The 19,455-nt window shown below is 37.7% G+C and overlaps 1 protein-coding gene across 3 annotated transcripts in view; it reads right to left on the bottom strand.

Moving 5' to 3' along the window:
• Positions 1-3,110: 3,110 nt before the first annotated feature.
• The window catches only part of RNLS (renalase, FAD dependent amine oxidase), a 253,211-nt gene continuing 236,866 nt past the window's right edge, over positions 3,111-19,455 (bottom strand). Inside the window, exons 8-9 of one of the 3 annotated variants that reach the window (XM_070487629.1) lie at positions 5,204-5,361; positions 3,111-4,526 (exon numbers count right to left, since the gene is read on the bottom strand). In XM_070487629.1, coding sequence (XP_070343730.1) covers positions 5,209-5,361 — 153 coding nt within the window. In that variant the 3' untranslated portion in view covers positions 3,111-4,526; positions 5,204-5,208. Of the gene's footprint in view, positions 5,362-19,455 lie in introns of all 3 variants that reach the window. The other 2 variants (XM_070487634.1, XM_044754831.2) reach the window with 2 other exon arrangements.

Here is a 19,455-nt window from a genome sequence, read left to right as displayed (position 1 = left end):
ATGCACTCGTTCTCCTTGTCATCAATTCTTGTAAGTGTCCTATGTAAATACAGAGGAAATTGGCCTTCACAGGGGCCTCAGAAGCATCTGGAGGACCTGCTTACACTCTTCCTCCTCCTTCTTCCTCTCCTTCACCATCATCACCATCATTGCTATCATTTATTAAGCACTTACTATGTGTCCAGCACTCTGCTGAGGTTTTATGTATATTTAAGCCTCAATAACCTTATGACGTAGCTACCGTTAACTCATTCTTCAGATGATGAAGAAGGCTGTGAAGTTTTCACTGCCTCAAGGTCACACAATGATGAGGAAAGTCTGGATTAAAACACAGATCTATTTAACTCCAGAGTATGTGTTAACTGCAAAGCTATCCTGCTTGCCTTAAAGGATCTACAGTGGAGCATAGGATCAAGGAAGAATGGACCAGATGTGTGGATCTAAAATAAGCCTGTATTTACATAAAGTGATAGGGTTGAGATTTAGAGGTTGCTAATCTGAGGTCCATAGACCCCTGAGTGTCTAAAACTGGATTTTGGAGGGTTTGCAACCCCCTAAAACAGGAGTCAGCAAGTTTTTCCTAAAGGAACAGAGAGTAGCTCTTTTAGCCTTTGCAGGCCATAAGGTGTCTGTCGCAAACATTCATCCCTACTGTTGCAGTGCAAAAGTAGCCAGAAATAATACACAAACAAGTGGGCAAGGCTGTGTTTCAATAAAACTTTATTTACAAAAACAGGCAGCTAGCCAGCAGGCTGTAAAATGGTATGCAAATTCTATATGCACGTGTGCATACTTAATTCTGTTGTTGTTGTTAGAAGATTCATAGCATTCCATAGCTTCTCAAATAGGTTGAAAATCTAAGATGGCTAAGAACTTGTCTAAATGGTCTCCAAATGCCTCTAAACGTAGACTTTCCAGGATTCTATGATTCTATATGCCTTTTAAATTAACACTCTCTTCGAGATTCTTTCTCCTTAGCAGGCTCACTTGATGGATTCTGCTGTGAACTCTTAAGTGGACTGTAATCACTGTCTGTTGGGAAGGAAACAGGACACATTACCTTTTCAACCTTCCCTGGCTTACCTTGCCAGATGATGCTGGCTGAAACATAAATACATAATACATTCCAGACTGAAATATAGCAGTTCAGTCCCGCACCAGCTAGTCTGACGTTTGCCGAAGCTTTTTCCTCTTTTCAGAGACCACTTGACTGTGTTCCATTGAGCCTTCACCACAGAAAGCACTCACTTGTCCTGACCATGCTGATACACAGTTTGCATTCCTGGAGTCAGCCAAGTCTGCCCAAGTATGGTGTGGAGGGAGGGACATGGCTGGCTGTGTTTGTCTGATGCATCTTTGCATCTGTTCAGGGACCATCTCCCAAAGAAACATGGTTCTTTCTCTTAGGATTCCCCAGCTTCATGAGTTAGAGCATCTTATTTACTGCCTGTGATTACACCAACATGTACCTTTACCCTGCCTCCCACTCCATGGGACTTGTCTTTCTCCAACTAGAATCTTTGGGTGGAGATTGCTGTTATATTCCTTTGTGTCTGCCACAGAGCTTGGTACCACGCTTTGCATATATTTTTTAGGTTATTTGTACTGAGACCCCTGAAAGCTATAGCCAGTTTTAAATTCTTGCATTGCTTTTGAAAATCAAAATAATGATTGTCCAATCAACTTGAATAAAAAGCAGGATGGACTATTTTAAATTTTAGAAAAAAGGAGATATATTAAAACAAGGAATTACAAATACTATGAATCATAATGTGATTGCATTTATATTCCAGGTTTCTGAGAATGGAGAATTGGGCATAAGCAAAGAAGCAGGAGAAAAAACAGAAGAGGAGAAAGACATCATGGAGGAAAGGAGAATGAGACAAAGAGAATGAAAAGACAAAGAGGAAGACAGAAGGAAAGAATGGATCAGAGTGAGTCTGTAAGCTAACCAACTACTGCTGGTTTGAAATTCAGTGTCATTAGGATGCAGCTATTTCTCATAGTAAGTGCCCCCCAAAGAAGGAAATAAACCAGCAAATGAAAATAACGGGAATATAAATCATTTAGCCAGTACTTATGGAGACGTTATTCCATATTAGTCTCCTGTATATATTACATCAGGATTAGTGTTAGCTCTCCAAAATGAAACATCAATAAGAGGACCACATGGTGCTGACTGCACCTCCAACTAATATTTCAGTTCAGCTTTAATTATCACGTTCATCTGGCAGCAGCACGGTGCCACGTAAATAGAAATGGGTCATGGGAGGCCTGGGTTCTTGTCCTGGCATATCATTATCTGACCTTGGTTGGCCAATCTCTCTGCCTCAGTTTCCTTATTTTTGAAGTGTAAATAAGAATTCCCTGCTCTGCTTATTTCACAAGGGTGTTAAGAAGATGGAAGGTGGAGATATATATATATACATACACACTTGGAAGAACGTAAAATACCAGATAAATGTAAAAGTGACCTTGTTTTTTTTACTTAACAAGGTAGTGGGTAGGCGGGGGGTGGGGACGATGGCATTTTGTGCAGAAGGCTTGGTGACTCAATGAAGTGTCTTTTTTTCTCTCAGTAATATCTGGTCTGGGATTATTACTGCTTTCTCAATGTTTTTAGACATACTTCTCCCCTTCAGAAATGCCAAAGGTGAAAAATACTATTCCACTGCTATAATTTGTCACCCTTGCTGCCTGAGCAAGACGTGCATAGACAGTTCAGTAATTAAGCTTTTCAACACTGCATCATAAAGTTTTATCCTGGCAAAGGCTATATTTATCAGCTAACAAGTATTAAATCACCCCACTGCTCAAGCCGTTTCTCACTTGAATATGCTCCTTTCCAAACAGAGCAGCTTTCCTTGGCTGGTTTGATTAATAAAAGTTCTTGTTCGGAAATATTGTGGTGCTGTGTGGTCCTGCAGGGCTGACATACATACATGTTGGCAACTGTTCCAAAAGGTGCTGACCCCTATTTCTCAGGGGACTTGGATACTTTAGCCCTGAGTCTTTTAGGGCACCCTGGCCATCTGAGCTTCCTGGCCCTCGGGGATGGCTTCTGGCACAAGATATTCCCATATCCTTTTCAATTTCTAAACGAGAAGCGATAAATGAAAATACAGAACGCAAGCATTTGGTACAGTTTATTTCCTGATTTGAGCATCACGGAATTGGTCTGTTCCTATCAGAGATGGATCTAAATATAAAATGAGTTTTCAAAATGATTAAATTAGCAAAGTGACAATGATGTACATACTAAGCAGGACTGAGTCTTTTCTCATATTGCCATAGTCTTCTCAATGCAGAATTATTAGGGAAACACACTTAGAATGAATAGATACTAAAAGTCATGAGTAATGGCTTAGAAGAATATTTTCTCTAAGTAACCCATCCCACTTTCATAAATCATTTTCTTCTCTCTTTGGAGGATATACATTCATGAGACGAATATAACATTGTTCTTACAGCTTCAGGCTACTTTCAGTCAAATGGCTCCAGAATTATATTACTTAAAAACAAACTAGTTAATATACTTGAATGTATTTTCTATCATATTTTAAGGGTAAAACTAAAATAAAGGCAAATCTTAATCAAATATGAGTCAAAATGATGAAAGAAATCTCAATAATTTTCATGTTATACCAGAGATCACATTAATTTCCCTTTTCCTTTCTCTGCTTTTAAAAATAAGCACCACACGTAGGCATTACCGTTTTTCATCATTTAATTCCTAAAAGGACACATATAATAACATTCCACAGGATCACAAAAACCCCTTTTAGATACATAAGCAAGTTCTGCCCATGCTCATGTATCTGTATATATGAGAGTGGGCATATAAGTGTGAAACTTTACATACTATCAAGATAAGAAGTCTTCTGTTGAACTTTTCTTAGTTTGAGAGGCTGCAACACTTTCTTTCCTTTCAAAATGGTAAAATAGAACTCACCATTGTGTTTTTCAAATTAGCAACAGGTAGCTTGTTTGGAAGGCTGGGGATCAATTTCTCTCCAGCCAGCAAGTCATAGGGTTGTCACTGAAGCATGTGGGTGGTACGCTGAATCACTAAGTTGGCAAATATTGAACTATTTTAAGTGCATCTATTTTCTGGTTCAGTAAATTTTTTTGTTGTATTAAATTCATTAAACTTGACACTGTCGAAATGCCACAGCACATACTGGAGCGCCCATAAAGGTAACAGCACCAGCAAAGGAGGTAGCAAAAGCTAAAGATCGATATATTTCCTCTCAGTTTCTATTTAATTTTTATCTTTCATATTAAGATTGGATTTTTTTTAAGGTTAAAAAGTATTGTGCAACTTGGAAAGTGAAGTTGAATCTGGCTATTTTCTGCAAATTTGAAGAGGATGTTCTTTGTCAGTCAAGTTGCCCTCCAAACTGCATTCTTAGAGATGATGGCATGTATGACCCACAATTCAGGACATTTAATAACTTGGAAGAGAAATAAGAAACAAAAATTACACTCTGTTATTCACAGTTTGGAGGAAACTTGTAGTTCACAATCTGCAAAAATATTGAATCAAGGACATACTTGAAGATTTATAATGAGGACTTGATCATGATTATTCTTTATTTGGGATTAAAATTTTCAAAAGGGTAATGAAGGTTTTGGAATGTGAACTGTTATTTTGATCTGACATAATTTTGGAGGAGGGTTATTTGTTATTCTCAAGCACTCCTTTTCCTCCAATAAGGAGTAGTCATGGCAATTCCGAAAAGAGGCAAAAGGTGTAAGGTACAAGGAATTTTCCTTCTAGCAGGGGTTATACCTACTGAAATTATAAAATTGATTTTATACTCCATATGAAAAATGACAATAAATAGGGGCTTGCCCCGTGGCCGAGTGGTTAAGTTCGCGCGCTCCGCTGCAGGCGGCCCAGTGTTTCGTTGGTTCGAATCCTGGGCGCGGACATGGCACTGCTCATCAGACCACGCTGAGGCAGTGTCCCACATGCCACAACTGGAAGAACCCACAATGAAGAATACACAACTATGTACCGGGGGACTTTGGGGAGAAAAAGGAAAAAATAAAATCTTTAAAAAAAAAATGACAATAAATAAAGAACAATCTTCCAGTAATTTTCTCTCAATGAAATAGAAAACAAAACAATCAATAACACAAAATTGTGAAAACAAAAATTCAAAGCAGAGAATAAGGAGAATGTAGAGAATAAGGATACAGGCACTAAATATGATTCTTTAAAGCTTCCAGAACACAGAGGGCAGAAGTGATGCAGCCATCAAAGTTGGACTGAGTAAATCCATCCCCTCCACACACGAGGAAAGGTTTGAGATGAAGAGTCATTTGGCCAGGATAGTTGGTAGCAGCATTTGTAACCTGAAAAAGTAAAAGAAAAAAAAGGATTGCAATTGCCATTCTGTGCTCCAGTGCTGCTGCGTCAATGCCTACCTGAGGAGGGCTCCTCTACTTGGAAAAATCAAAATGTTTCACAATGAGCAACTGCAAACAAAACCAAGACCCCCTAACTCCTCCCCTTGCCCAAGTGTTTACATTGACATTCTTAAATGTTTACATTTTCAGTTATTTATTAAGATAATCAGAAGTGTGTTGAACTTCAAAATTAGTAGGCTATGATATACTAAATTAGTTAAAAGTACAGTGATTTTTTTTTGTAAGGGGAAAATGATATTCATGAAATCATTTACCAATTATTGAGTACCTGCTATATGCCAGACAAGGTGGATACAAAAGAGATTTAAGGGAGGTGTCCTTAAGGAGCTTCCAGTTCAGCATGACTGCTGGCACAGAACAGTGTCTAAAGGCTAACTAAGACAGAGTGAGGGAGAGGGTGCCACAGGGACACATGGGAGGGGGCCCAACCCAGCACACTCAGATAGAGAAGGCTTCAAAGACGAGGTGCCTGGTCATTTCACTTGAGTCCTGAAGGATACAGAAAAGTGTGCCAGTCAAGGAAACAGGCATAGGGTTTTCCAAAGAGAAGGAGCAGCATGTGTCAGTGCTCACAGCCTATGGGCACTAAGTCTATGAGAACAAAGTCTGTTTAGGAAACTGCGCGTGTGTGTGTGTGTGTGTGTGTGTGTGTGTGTGTGTGTGTGCGCGCGTTGGGGGAGGGGTTGACTGGAGGAAGGGAAATGGTAGACAGGCAAGATAAGACAAATATAGTGCTTCAAATTTTAAAAATTTATAAATCAAAAATTCTATTAAAAATGCAGATTTTACTATCTGTAAGCCAAAAGTGGGGAGAATCAGCTGAAGTCTGGGACTTATTCTATTTTGTAGAATCAGGCTTATAATATGTGAAATGATGAAAAAGGTATAGAGGCTATTCCTGGAAAAAAATATTCTCAAAATTAGAATAGATGTTGATAATAAGCAACCACAGTCAGAAGAATGAGCAGGGGGTACATGCAGTTATCTAAGACACAGACGGTTCGGCTGCCGAAACACCAAAAACTCCCTAAAAAGACAAATTACACAAATCTACTATAAAGGCAATTTCACTCAGGACTGCTTTCCTGCACAACTTCAGGGGGTGCCATTCACACAGATGACAACACAGCAGTTCTGGTCTCTCTCATACAGTGTTTGCATGGAGCATAAGCGTATGGCCCATGAGGATTTGCTTGTTTAAAAACAACACAAAAAAATCCAGAAATGTAATAAATGCTATTTGGATTATGGAGCTGAGATTTTGGTTCTAAATAGGCTGAGTTAGTACATGTTTTTACAGTTTTTCTAAAACCAGAAAAACTTGCATAGGTATTTTTTTAATGTATATGCCATATTTTACTTTAAAAAAAGATGTAGTATAATTATGTCCTTGTTGAAGCTGTAGAGATATAGACCTTTAAAGACCTGTGTCACCCAGATGCAAATGTAAAATGTTAAGAGTATCCTCTCACTTTTCTGGAGGTCACTTGATAGCAATATCATCTATCAGACATAGCAGATAATCTTTTTTTTAAATTAAGCCATAGTTTTATTATGTTGAATTGTAATTTCTCTTTTTCCTAGCTTTATTGAGGTGTAATTGACAAATAAAAATTGTATTTATTTAAGATGTACCACTTGATGTTCGGATATACACATACATTGTGAAATAATCACCATAATCAAGGTAATTAGCAAGATCTACTCTCTTAGCAAATTTCAAGTATACCATACAGTATTATTAACTATAGTCACGTTACTGTACATCTTGCATAACTGAAACTTTGTATCCTTTGGTCAACATCTCCCTATTCCCCCCTCCCACTAGCCCCTGGCAATCACCATTCTACTCTCTGCTTCTATGAGTTTGACTATTTTAGATTCCACATATGAGTGAGATCATGCAGTCTTGGTCTTTCTATGGCCGATAATCTTGAAATCAGCAGAAAAGATCTTTGAGTGGCTAAAAGAGATAGCACATAGTGCAGACACTGAAGCACAGGCTTGGATGTTCAATCAGAGCTTTTAATCTCCTGCTTTAGATGAAATTTAAACAAGTTGGATGATTTGATTTGTCAGTGAAACACTAAGGGAGGAAGAAAACTGCTAGGTTCCTATATAATAGAGATTTCAGAATGCGACAACTGATAGTCTGAAGGCAAGCGATGCTATATAAACACTCAAAAGCCGGACAGCTCTGGAAAGAAGCCTGGCAGTTAGGGGCCATTTAATGGAGGGGCAAATAACATTCTGGCTCTTGACAGGCCCTGAGGGTGCCTGCTATTAGTTTTCCTGCAATCATTAACACTCATGATGATGGCCCCGATATTCAAGAACCAATTCTAATATGCATAAAGTATTAACTGTCAGAATTTCTTGAATGTTCACTGCATACAAAATGCTTTACATGCACACCCCATCTAATTCACACAGCAACCCTATGAGGTGGTTACCATTATTCTCATTTTATAGATAAGCAAGCTGAGACTCAGAAAGATTGTTACTTGCCCAAGGACAGAAAGTTAGAAGGTGAAGAAACAAGGATTGGAACAGAGCAAGCTGACACCCTTCCAACACTTTCAGAAATATTTCCATAAAGACTTGATTTAAGTAAAACAAAACAAAAATGTTTGATGGTCACTTAGTTTTATGCATTTGGAAAATTCACATAAATTGAATAACTTATTTATCTGTATTCATATATTTACAGATGTGTGTCTATCTATGTATAATTTATACACACACATATATAAATCTCCATTTGTTGTAAAGTTCTGATGATACATTTCAGTTGATATCCCTGTATAGATAAACCTTGGCACTATTAAACATTACACAAGTATTAGGCAGGAGGGAGCTTAAGGGAAAAAGTTCTGCCTAGGGGTGAGCTGGTAATTTATCGGTGCTGTGTAATTTCATTTGATGACTGGTAAATGCCAGATGCCAGATCACATGGCTGAAAAACTGGGCCACTGATTAGCCAGTCTGAAGTTTGGATGAAATCAATCTCACTGCATTTAGGTGGAATCGCCCATTTTGCAATTACCCAATGAGGAAAATATGAAAACATGAGTGTGTGTTGGCAAGCTTCTTCATCCATGTGAAGCAGAGAGCCCTGCAGTGGAGGAGCACGTAATTGTCAAAGCCACAGTCTCTCACAATAACGCAGCCTTTGGCTATGCTTCCAGCCACAGTGAGGAACCACAGCTCTATGACTGTGTTTAAGAGAGATGGCGGGGCTGAAGCAACCCCTTGGAAATCCAGGTTGCTTCGGCTCACATGTGTGCCAGGGAACTCTCGCTGCAGATGCTGATGCTCCAAGGTTGCTAATGTAATGTTTCTAATAAACTTAGATGATGACTGGACTGGGCATATAAATTTAAAGCAGAAAATTTAGTTTTATTCCTAAGCTATTTAAACCCATGTGAGTGTGTTTTATGACCTCTCTCCACCTGCAGAATAAAATGCAAACTCCTTAGCCCCACATGGAAGGCCTTTCATAACCAGATTGTATCTCTATTCAAGCCTCACCTCTTCCACTTCTCTCATCTTTGCCACACGTCCTGTCTACACTCAAACTAAGGTTCTTTAAACGCACCCTTCTTTGTTGTGCTTCTGTGACTTTGAATAAGCATTCTGCTTGGTGATGTTGTATTGTTTCCTCTCTTTTCTGCCAAGTAAATTGCTCATCCTTCAAAAATCAGCACAAATGTCACCTGCTCTAAGGCCCTTCTCACTCTGCCAGGCAGGGTAAGTGCCTTTTCAGCATGTTATTTGTAACTATTATGATACGTGCTATTTGGCACTGTAATTATGTCCATGTCTGTCTCCCCGCCTAGACTGTGTGCTCCTGAGTATGGACTGTGATGCACTAATCTTTGTATTCAAGGCTGAGAATGGTGCCTAGCCCATATTAAGTGTGCAATAAACGTTTACTGAGTTAATAAAAAAGACAGAATATTGTACACACAGTTGATCAAATGCAGGTCTTCACAGGGAACCAGCTACACAAACAGTGTTATTCAGAGGTGTCCGTAGAGACGGCAGAAGCTCAAATGGAGGAGCTGTTGTATTTAGAAGGCTCTTGATAATGAGGAATGGATGGCTGTCCTCTCATCTCTGATAGTGAAGTGCATTCTGTGAATTTCTCATATGTCATGTAATAAGTTGAACCACACAAACTTACTGCTTCTGTAGGTCAAAAATGGTAAAAAAATTGTCAATTTTTATATGGTTTAACCTAATAGTTTCTTTGTATCATGATTATTAATTGTAAGAATTCACACAAAAAAGTCCCTTTGGTGTTAGCATGAAATTAAAGATGAAAAGAAAGAGGGAGGCAGACACGTAGGCTAATGGGTATTTCCGCAAAATGATAGATGATAATTAGCAAAAAAATTCAGTGACACACATGACAATGTGCACTCTTCCTTCCATATGTAAGCTGACACTTAAAGCTTGTCGACTGTCAGACATCTACTCATATGGAACAATCTTGTTGGTTTGGCCTACAGAGCAGCTGTATTTTGGGGTGATCAGTTCTAGCTGACTATCCAGTCCATGATTTGGTTACTTAAAAACAACCTTTCTGAAATATGGCAGTAGTTCAAGTGGGCCAGGTAAGAATTAAGGTCTCATAAGTTCTAATCCTAAATGTACAATTAACTTGATGAGAGAACTTGGACAACCTAAGAACAATCAGGTTCTTGCTGCTGCATTTCCTCATTGGTTATGGATGTAAATTGTACCTCTTTTCATTGAACCTAAGGCATCATCAATTGGAAGAGGCACCGATATTTTATGTACCAAGGAGAAAGAAAAAACAGTGTCAACATGACACAAAATTTTATTTTATATTTACTAGAAAAGTTCTTTTAGACTTATCTACACGTATATCTTTTGCAAACATAAAAAGGAAATAAAAGAGGAATAGGTTGGCTAACCCTTTCCAAAAACTTCTTCACATTCAGAGTTTGACTTCTCTGAAGCATCCTTTAACTCAGAGTTGTCAGTGTCCATGCTCTTCCCCACACAGTCTGTCCTCTGAGCTGCCTTGAGCACTGGCGATGCAGCATTTGTTATAAGAGTGCTCCACTGAACTGTCCTTCTGGGGTTTTCTTCCAAGCTGCTTGCACTTGTTCTGCAAGTTCTGATCGTGCACTTTCTCTTCGGTGGGAAAGAAAGGTTTTCAGACAGCAACCAGGACTCGTAGTCTTTTCTCAAATGGTCCTTAAATAATTTGTTAACTTAAATATCAAGGGGTTGCAGTGGTGGTCCCACCGTCAGACCACTGGAAATAACCAAGTTCACATGTGTGACAACTATATCCTGACTGTCTCCTGGTGTATACTGACTTGATGGCACCTTAAAATCGATGAAATATGGCAAATATTAAATAGGGTAAGGGGAGAAGTGTGTTGAATACCTAATAGTTAGTAAATGCATAGCAAATCAAAAGATAATGAGTGGCAGGAGCCTTTAAGCAGGGCCTTTTCAGGTAAGCAGCATCTCCGTGTCAGGACTTCTAACGTCTTCAGCATTGCTGGTTTGAATCCTCCATTTTCTCAGTTCATCCAAATGAGCAGCCTCAGGAGAAACTGACAGAGATAGACTAGTTATCAGAGAATCGATTTGTTCATTTACAAAGGTAAATGTACCGATTCCAGAAGCAAGTCTGGTTGTCTTCCCAGACCATTTATCTTAGTAGGCAAATTTCCTCAACTGTATCATGGATTATAGGGTGACACATGTGTGGCAAATCCTGACAGACATCACTAATCAATTGTGGCATTCTTTTCCACTGAGCCCAGAAGTGGCCTCAGCATCCTTCTCACTTCATTGTTTCAGGCAGCCACTACCAGTCAATTGGAGTTGACACTCGAGAGGAATCCTATATACCAAACCTGGATTAGAGGACTGCAGAGCAAACACATAATTAGAAATAGGGGAATTAAATACTCCTTGCTGTTTTTTTTTCTCTTTTCCCAGTAAGCCAGGATAGTCTGATGCATTGCCTTTGTCCAAACTAGAGATATTTCAATGCCAAGAATTAGGATCACATCAGGAGCCATTTCCTCTAGATGCTGCTGGAGGCTCAATTCCAATTCCTTCTAATAACCTTCTAATAATCTCCCTCCAGATCACTGCCCTTTCATGGGTCACACAGGAGCTTTGATTGCCAAGTGAAAATAAAATACAGGTATTTTGGCTACAATTGAAATTCCACAAAACTGCACATTAAAAATATCAAGGCTTGTGGGAAAAACAGAGTTGGGGCAGATAACTCAAAACCTATAGAACTCTGAATTAAGCACTAACAAAAACAATAAACATCATAGGAAAGGGATAGCACAGCTAACATTCTCCTGCCTCTGCATCTAGAGACATCTTTGCAGCCTAAACTCTGGGGCTTATGCTTCTCCCTTTGAGATATGAGCCCTAGCTGGTAGTTGCTTCTAAAAGAGACCATTTTGATCTAAATTGGATGTGGCCTTCTTCACCAGTCTGTCATTTTACTAAAGGGGAAATATCTTTGTGGTTTCTTCATCGCACTCTCACCTTTGCCACAAAGCTTAACATGGTGGAAAACCCAGCAGTTCTTGAGGCCTCTGCAATAGCCACTCTTTGCACTAAAGAAAGGCACCTCTGGAGATTTTCAGTTTTTTTCTTAAGATCTTCACATTTGCTAAAGTCTTTCTCTTGGCTTGCGAGAAATTTACCCTGATCACTTGAAACCATAAATATGTACAAAACCAATACGACTCCCCCGCGATACTCATCTCCTATTTCTCAGTTACATTTGAAATAATTCACATTAAAAAAGAACCCAGGTGCTGTAAAAGACTGAGTACTTTTACTGCTTTCTTATGTTACCTACATTCCTGAGGGTCACTTGAGTTAGACTTGGGTTTGCCTGAGTCTTGACAGCAGACCAAGATGTCTAATCCATCACTTCTGCTTTTGATACTCACACTGCATCTTTTTAATTGATTTGTATCGATTCCAATGTCTGAAGGTGACTCCTTTCATAAATTGTCCTGGGATTCCAGGGAAATCTTATTGTCTCCTGGTTGCACACTGACTTGATTGGGGCAAACTCTGAGCAACAATGCCCTTGCATTGGCATTTCCTCTAGCCATTGTATGTGTGAAGTACTGAGCACACTGGCAATATGAATAGCTAGGAAGGCTGAGATGGTATGGAGCTGATTCATACATTTCCTCACTTCCCCTACTCTGCTGCCAGTGTAAACCTGAACCCATGCCATGGTACATAAACAGCAGAAATTGAATATTTGGTTAACTTATTCTTTTATAGCCCCTATGCAAAGCTCAAAGGCAATGGTTCCCAAAAGTCAATCTATGGCAAGAAGAAAAAAAATAAGGAGAATTATGAGCTTTCTCATAGAGCTAAATGAATTCTGTTTATAAATTTGTCATGAGGTTGTATCTTTACTATTTTTTTGGTTATACTTTTCATTAAATTCTTATAGCTGTGTTTCTGCTTTTTAAATTCTTAATTGTAGAATAAAAAGATAGCAATATTATACTGGAAGTGTTTAGAGGGATTTTACTGGACCATGAAATAAAAACGCTTGGAACCACTGTGCTTGATGTGGCTCAGAGCATAGTCTGTCAGCATGAGGAAGGTTTTCCATTAATAAGGGGTGGGGACTGGCGGCAAAGGTCAGCTTTGAAAAACCATCAATAATCTCAGATAACAGAAGACATGGTGAGTAAATGAGTAATTTTTAAAAATGGAATAAAATCTGGTGTAAAACTTATTTCCCAGAAACTTGCACAATCTCTCTTCTATACAAATATTAATCTAGATAGAGTTAGAATCAGAGGTAACATATTCTTCATTTGTTCACCTGTGTCTAAATATTCAGGTAGTGACCATAAAAGTGTGGAGAAAAATAGGGATTGGGGAAAGAGACTTCATCAAATGTGGAAAAAATACCTACCTTCAAATTGTATGTACTTAGAGAGTAAATGTGGCTTGTATTGATTCTTTGTATATATCTCTCATTCTTAACATATTCCCAAGTCATGATTATAAGCATCTGTTATACGCCTGTTTACAAAGACAGAGAGAAATGTAAATAAATAAAGGAGAGACCAGAGCTAATGTTGATCTCAATGGAAATGTCTGCTTACAGATTTATAGATAGGGAACTAATCCAGGCACTCCTAAAAAGATGAGACTTCACTATTGTGTCAATAATGAAAAATACTATCAACCTCAAAGCAAATTTCCATGATACAGGAAAGGAAGAGCTGAGAAATGAAAGTTGAATACAGATTTTTGTTCAATAAAAACAAATGTTTTCTATTGGTCAAATTAAAAATGTAATGTTTCTATCCCTTTCTCTTATTTTTTAAGAGTCCCTCTGGGATTTGATGAAAATACAATAAAATGTTGCTGATTCCTCTACACTTAACTCACCAAATTGCAATTTGGTAAGAGATATTTGATATTTAAAATCTTTTTGTGTGTGTGTGTGTGTGCTGAGGAAGATTAGACCAGAGCTAACATTTTTTGCCAATATTCCTCTGCTTGCTTGAGGAAGATTAGCCCTGAGCTAACATCTGTGCCAATCTTCCTCTACTTTATATGTGGGTCTCCACCATGCTGTGGCAGATCCTACCCCACCAACCTGGGCCACTGAAGTGGAGCATGTGGAACTTAATCACTATGCCACAGGCTAGCCCCCTAAAAGCCTTTCAAGTCCTCAGAAATAGCAAGCTACGGGGGCTGTGTCTCATTCATTTTTGGATTCCCAGCATATATTACTGCATTGTGCATGGCTGGTATTGAATCAATGTTTGCTCAAATGATGTATGTACACAGGCCAACAAAAAACTAATTCAAACTTTTGAAACTTTTAAACTCTCAGGGTTCAAATGGTCTTCAAATGTGGTAGAAAAATATTTCTTCTCTATGAAAATAATTTTCTTTGGCTTCTCAGTTTCTAAATTTTCCTTTTTCTTTCTGAATTACCATGTTGCTAACCTCCTTCTATTTCATCACACTCAGCCCCTCACCATTCTGAGTTCTTGAGCAGTTGCTGTCTTCAAGAGACCGCTCTTCTAGTGCCCATAATCCTTGCTCTGACATTTACATCCTGACCCCTCGAAAGCTGAATGCCCTGCCTCTAGTTCGCCTTTTGTAGACTCCAGGCAAAGGGACCAGTGCAGCAGGAATCTTTGAATCCGTCTGAATTTCAAATTCAGTGAAGGAAGTGAAGGTGGTTTCTTAGCCAGATAATTCATCCTCCTCTTATAAAAATGCCATGGTGAAGAATACCTTGAAAAGTCGTGTAAAATATAACTAGACAAGTGTGTATGTGTAAATGTATATGTGGGGGTATTTTGGGTTATACAGATATTTGCCTTTATTTCAAAAGATGGAGACCACAGTGACATAGTCCATGCTATTTCCATAGTGTAGGGCTAAGCCGCAGTGAACCTGCACAGACACAAAGTCTAAATAAAACTTTAAATGACATTTTTCCTGGGAGATGGTAAATACATTCTTGAAAGCTATAGGTGTCAGAAGGAAAAGAAACCAATTTATCTGGCTGACCTAGCCAATTTATGTCTATATTTAAAAAAAATTCTTTCTTAGAATAGTCAACTTTCTATGTTCAGATTTTTCATGGCACAGCCAGAAATCATACACATATGTGATATATTTGTTACATTATTTTTAAAAAGTGATGATAAGAATTATCCCTTAATCATACCTTGCATGTTACTGAAGATAAGTGATACTCAGAACTGGGATAATAATGATAAATTGAGGGTGCTGATTATACCATTTAATCTACTTTTAGGTATATTTCCTTAAAAAATATCACATCTCTTTTGGTCACTGATGATCTGAGGCTCTCAGTCCTGTATTATCTTATGTTACAGTACTTAATATTCATAAAGAGCTTTGTCAACACATGGGTGCTTTCCTGCAGAGATGCACATTTTTAATTGGTTCTTATGTGTTATGTTCATCACCCCGTCTTGCCTCTGTTCTACTCGTCTCCCCAGTGCTCTATTATATTTAATGGTGATTTCATAAACCTGTTTCTTTGTTGTGCTTTAGGGAAAGGTTTACTTGTATTGTGGGCTCCTGGCTACAGAGCTCTATATCTGGTACTACAGAGACTTGCTGTAAAATTACTATTGGTTCGAATACCCTAGGTGTGAAGAAAGTGATGTGGTTTGGTCAGTTCTCAGTGGAGCTTTTCACTTTATTGGTATTTGTCTATTCTATTTTAATAAACCATTGGGTAGATGCAGGCAGAATGTGCCACAAATCAATTATATGATCCATGTAGCAGCTTTAGTGGCCTCGAACTGCGAAGGACATATTTTGCTGAAATTGTATATTCAATTGCCGAAGTCTACATTGAATCCATTTAGATCTATTCTATCTTTTAAAGTCCTGAAAACACTGGAGCAGTCTATTTTGATGAGGACTTGTTCAGAACAATCACACAATAAAGAATGAGATACTGTTTTCTCTGGTACTGTTGCAGTAATAACGGACAAAACAAGAGTCGTACTACCTAGCTTCCCTTTTGGAGTTTTTAATTTAATAGAAAATTGTTCTGCCTTCAGCAAGTTTTAGTATGTTCATTCATTAACTCTTCAAATATTTGTCGTGTTTTGAAGAGTTGCCAAGCACTGTGTGAAGTGTGAGAGTATAGAAGCCAGTTCCTAGCCATAAAGTGATTTAAGAGACTGGAATCCTTTTGTTTTTATCTAAATATAAATGTTGCACCACAGTCTTTCAAAGGATCAAATTACTTGGGATCCCAGGATGCAGAGGGCCAAAAATGCTTTTGATTGTGAGTCTGGAGATAAACCTAAAATCATCTTTCCTACTCAACTGAGCCTAATCACTGCTTTCCTCCCAAGTAAGTTTGTAGCTGCTTAATTTCTCACTAATTCAATCCTTCTTCATCCCTTCTCCCATCTCCTTTCCCTTCTTCTTGACAGCCCAGAAGCATAGCTATTATTTCTTTCTGGTTTTCATTCATGGTGAATGGACCCAATGGCTTTTTGTTTGGGCTGTGCAATTATGGCAAAAAGGTTGCAGCTATTTTGATCTTCAGGTCTAGAAACACCCTTCTTTCTACTTCTAATACTGTGAAAATAAAAGGGTCAATTCTTGTGCTCCTCAGAGAGACAATAACGGAGGATGAAAAACAGGTGGTTATAAAAGTCAGCTTAATTGAGGTATAACTTAAGTACAGTAAAATTCACCCCTTTTTATGTGTATAAATTTTGAGCATATACACAGCTGTAGTAATTACTGCTTTAAACAACTCATTTGTGCTCCTTTGCAGTTAATCCCCTTCTCCCAGTCACTGACCCGGCAACCACTTATCAGTTTTCTGTCCCTATAGTTCTGTCTATTCCAGAAAGCCATATAAACAGAATAATATAATATGTAGCCTTTGAGTTTGGCTTCTTTCAGTTAGATAATTCTTCTGAGATTCACTCATGCTATTGCAAATATTAGTAGTGCATTCCATTTATAACTGAGTAGTTTTTCATTTACGGATGCACAACAGTTTGTCCATTTACCAAGTGATGAATATTTGGGTTATTTCCAGTTTTTGGCAATTATGAATAAAGCTGCTATGAATATTCGCAAATAGGTTTTTATGTGGATGTATGTCTTTATTTCTCTTTGGTAAATCCCTAAGAATGGGGTTGCTGGGTCATACGGTAAGTGTATACTTAACTTTGTAAGAAACTGTGAAACTGTTTTCCAAAGGGGCTGTGCCATTTTGTATTCCTACAGTGATATGTGAGAATTTCAGTTGCTTCATATCCTCACCAGCATTTCGTATCTTCAGAGTTTTTGATTTGAGCCATTCTAGTAGGTATGTCATGGTATCTCACAGTTTTAATTTGTAATTCTCTAATGACCAATGATGTTCAGCATTTTTTTTATGTGCTTACTTGCAATCCACATCTCTTTTTTTTTGTGTGTGGTAAAATACACATAGCATACAATTTACCATTAGTAATAGCCACTGGCAAATACTTATTTGCTTTCTGTCTCTATGGATTTACCTATTCTGGTTATTTCACATAAATGGAATCATTCAAGATGTGGCCTTTGTGTCTGGCTTCTTTCACTTAGCATAATGTTTTCAAGGTTCATCCATGTTGTAGCATATATCAGTACTTCATTGCTTTTTTTTTGTCCTTCAAATGTTTAATATGTACACTTTAATATAATTTCCACTGGATCTTATTATTAGAAATATGTTAAACACATATTTACCACATAACGACTGATTTCCTTATTAAGGTACAATTCATTGCTTTTTATGGCTGAATGATATTCCATCCTATGTGTATAGAACATTTTGTTTATCCATTCAACAGCTGATGGACATTTGGGTTGTTTTCACCTTTGGCTGTGTGAATAGTGCTGCTACAAACATTTGTATACACAGTTTTGTTTGAATGCATGTTTTCTTTTCGGTATATACCTAGAACTGGAGTTGCTTGGTTAGATTGTAATTCTATGTTTAACTAGTTGAGGAATCGCCAAGCTTTTTCACAGTGTCTGACTAGTTTTTATTCCCATCGGCAAAGGTATGTACATTCCAATTTCTCTACATCCTCACCAGCACTTATTACGTTTCTTTTTATTAAATATTCTCTCCAGCCTAGTAGGTATCTCACTGTGGTTTTAATTTGCATTTCCCTCATGACTAATAATGTTGGGCATCTTTTCATGTACTTACTGGCCATTTGTACCCTTCTTTGGAGAACTGTCTGTTCATTTGCCCATTTTCAAATTAGACTGTTTGGTTTCTTGCTGTTGAGTTATAAGAGTTCTTTGTACATTCTGGATAGTAGACCATTATCAGATAAGTGATTCACAAATATATCCTCCCATTCTATGGTCTTTTCACTTTCTTGATAATCTTTTGATGCACAAAAGTTTTGAATTTTGATGAAGTTCAAAGTATCTAGTTTTTCTCTTGTTGCTTACGCTTTTGGTGTTATAGCTAAGAAACCATTGCCAAATACGAGGTCATGAAAATTTACCCCTATGTTTTCTTCCAGGAGTTTTATGATTTTAGCTTGCATATTTAAGTTTTTGATCCATTTTGTGTGAATTTTTGGATATGGTGGGAGGTAAGGGTCCAATTTCATTCTTTTGTATGTGGATATCCAGTTGTCCCGGACATATATGTTGAACAGACTATTCTTTTCCCACTGAATGTTTTTGGGAACCTGGTCAGAAATCAATGTACCATTGGTATGGGTTCATTTCTGTACTCTCCATTCTATTCCATCGATCTATATTCTCATGTCATTGCCACACTGTTTTGATTATGGTAGCTTTGTAGTAAGTCTGGAAATTAGAAAGTTTTGAGTTCTCCAACTTGTTCTTTTTCAAGACTGTCTTGGCTATTTGGGGTCCCTCGCACCTGCAGATGAATTTTTGGATCAACTTTTCCATTTCTGTAAAGGTCACTTTATACAAAACTGTGTATAAAGGGATTTGGACAAAGACTGCAGGACATCTATAGATCACTTTGGGTAATATTGCCAAATTAAAAATACTTAAAATCTTAAAAATATTAAGTCTTCCAATCTATGAACATAGGATGTCTTTTTGTTTGCTTGAGTCTTCTTTAATTTCTTTCAGCAGTGTTTTGTAGTTTTCACTGTAGAACTCCTTTACCTCCAATGGTTAAATTCATACCTCTCCTTTAGTGAAGTGTTCTTTCAAATCTTCTGCCCATTTTTAAATAATTAGGTCATTTGTTTTCTTATTAGTGATTTGTGAGAGTTCTTTAAATATTCTGAATACCAGTCTTTTACCAGAAACATGTTTTTGCAAACATTTTCTCCAAGTCTATGGTTTGTCTTTTCATTTTCTTTAACAGTCTTTCAAAGATATTCTTTTTAATTTTGATCAAGCCCAATTTATCAATTCTTTTATGGTTTGTGCTTTTTGTGTCCTATCTGTGAAATGTTTGTC

Source organism: Equus asinus, chromosome 2 (genome assembly GCF_041296235.1).
Source record: "Equus asinus isolate D_3611 breed Donkey chromosome 2, EquAss-T2T_v2, whole genome shotgun sequence".
Lineage (NCBI taxonomy): Eukaryota > Metazoa > Chordata > Mammalia > Perissodactyla > Equidae > Equus > Equus asinus.
This window is presented reverse-complemented; position numbering and strand designations above follow the sequence as displayed.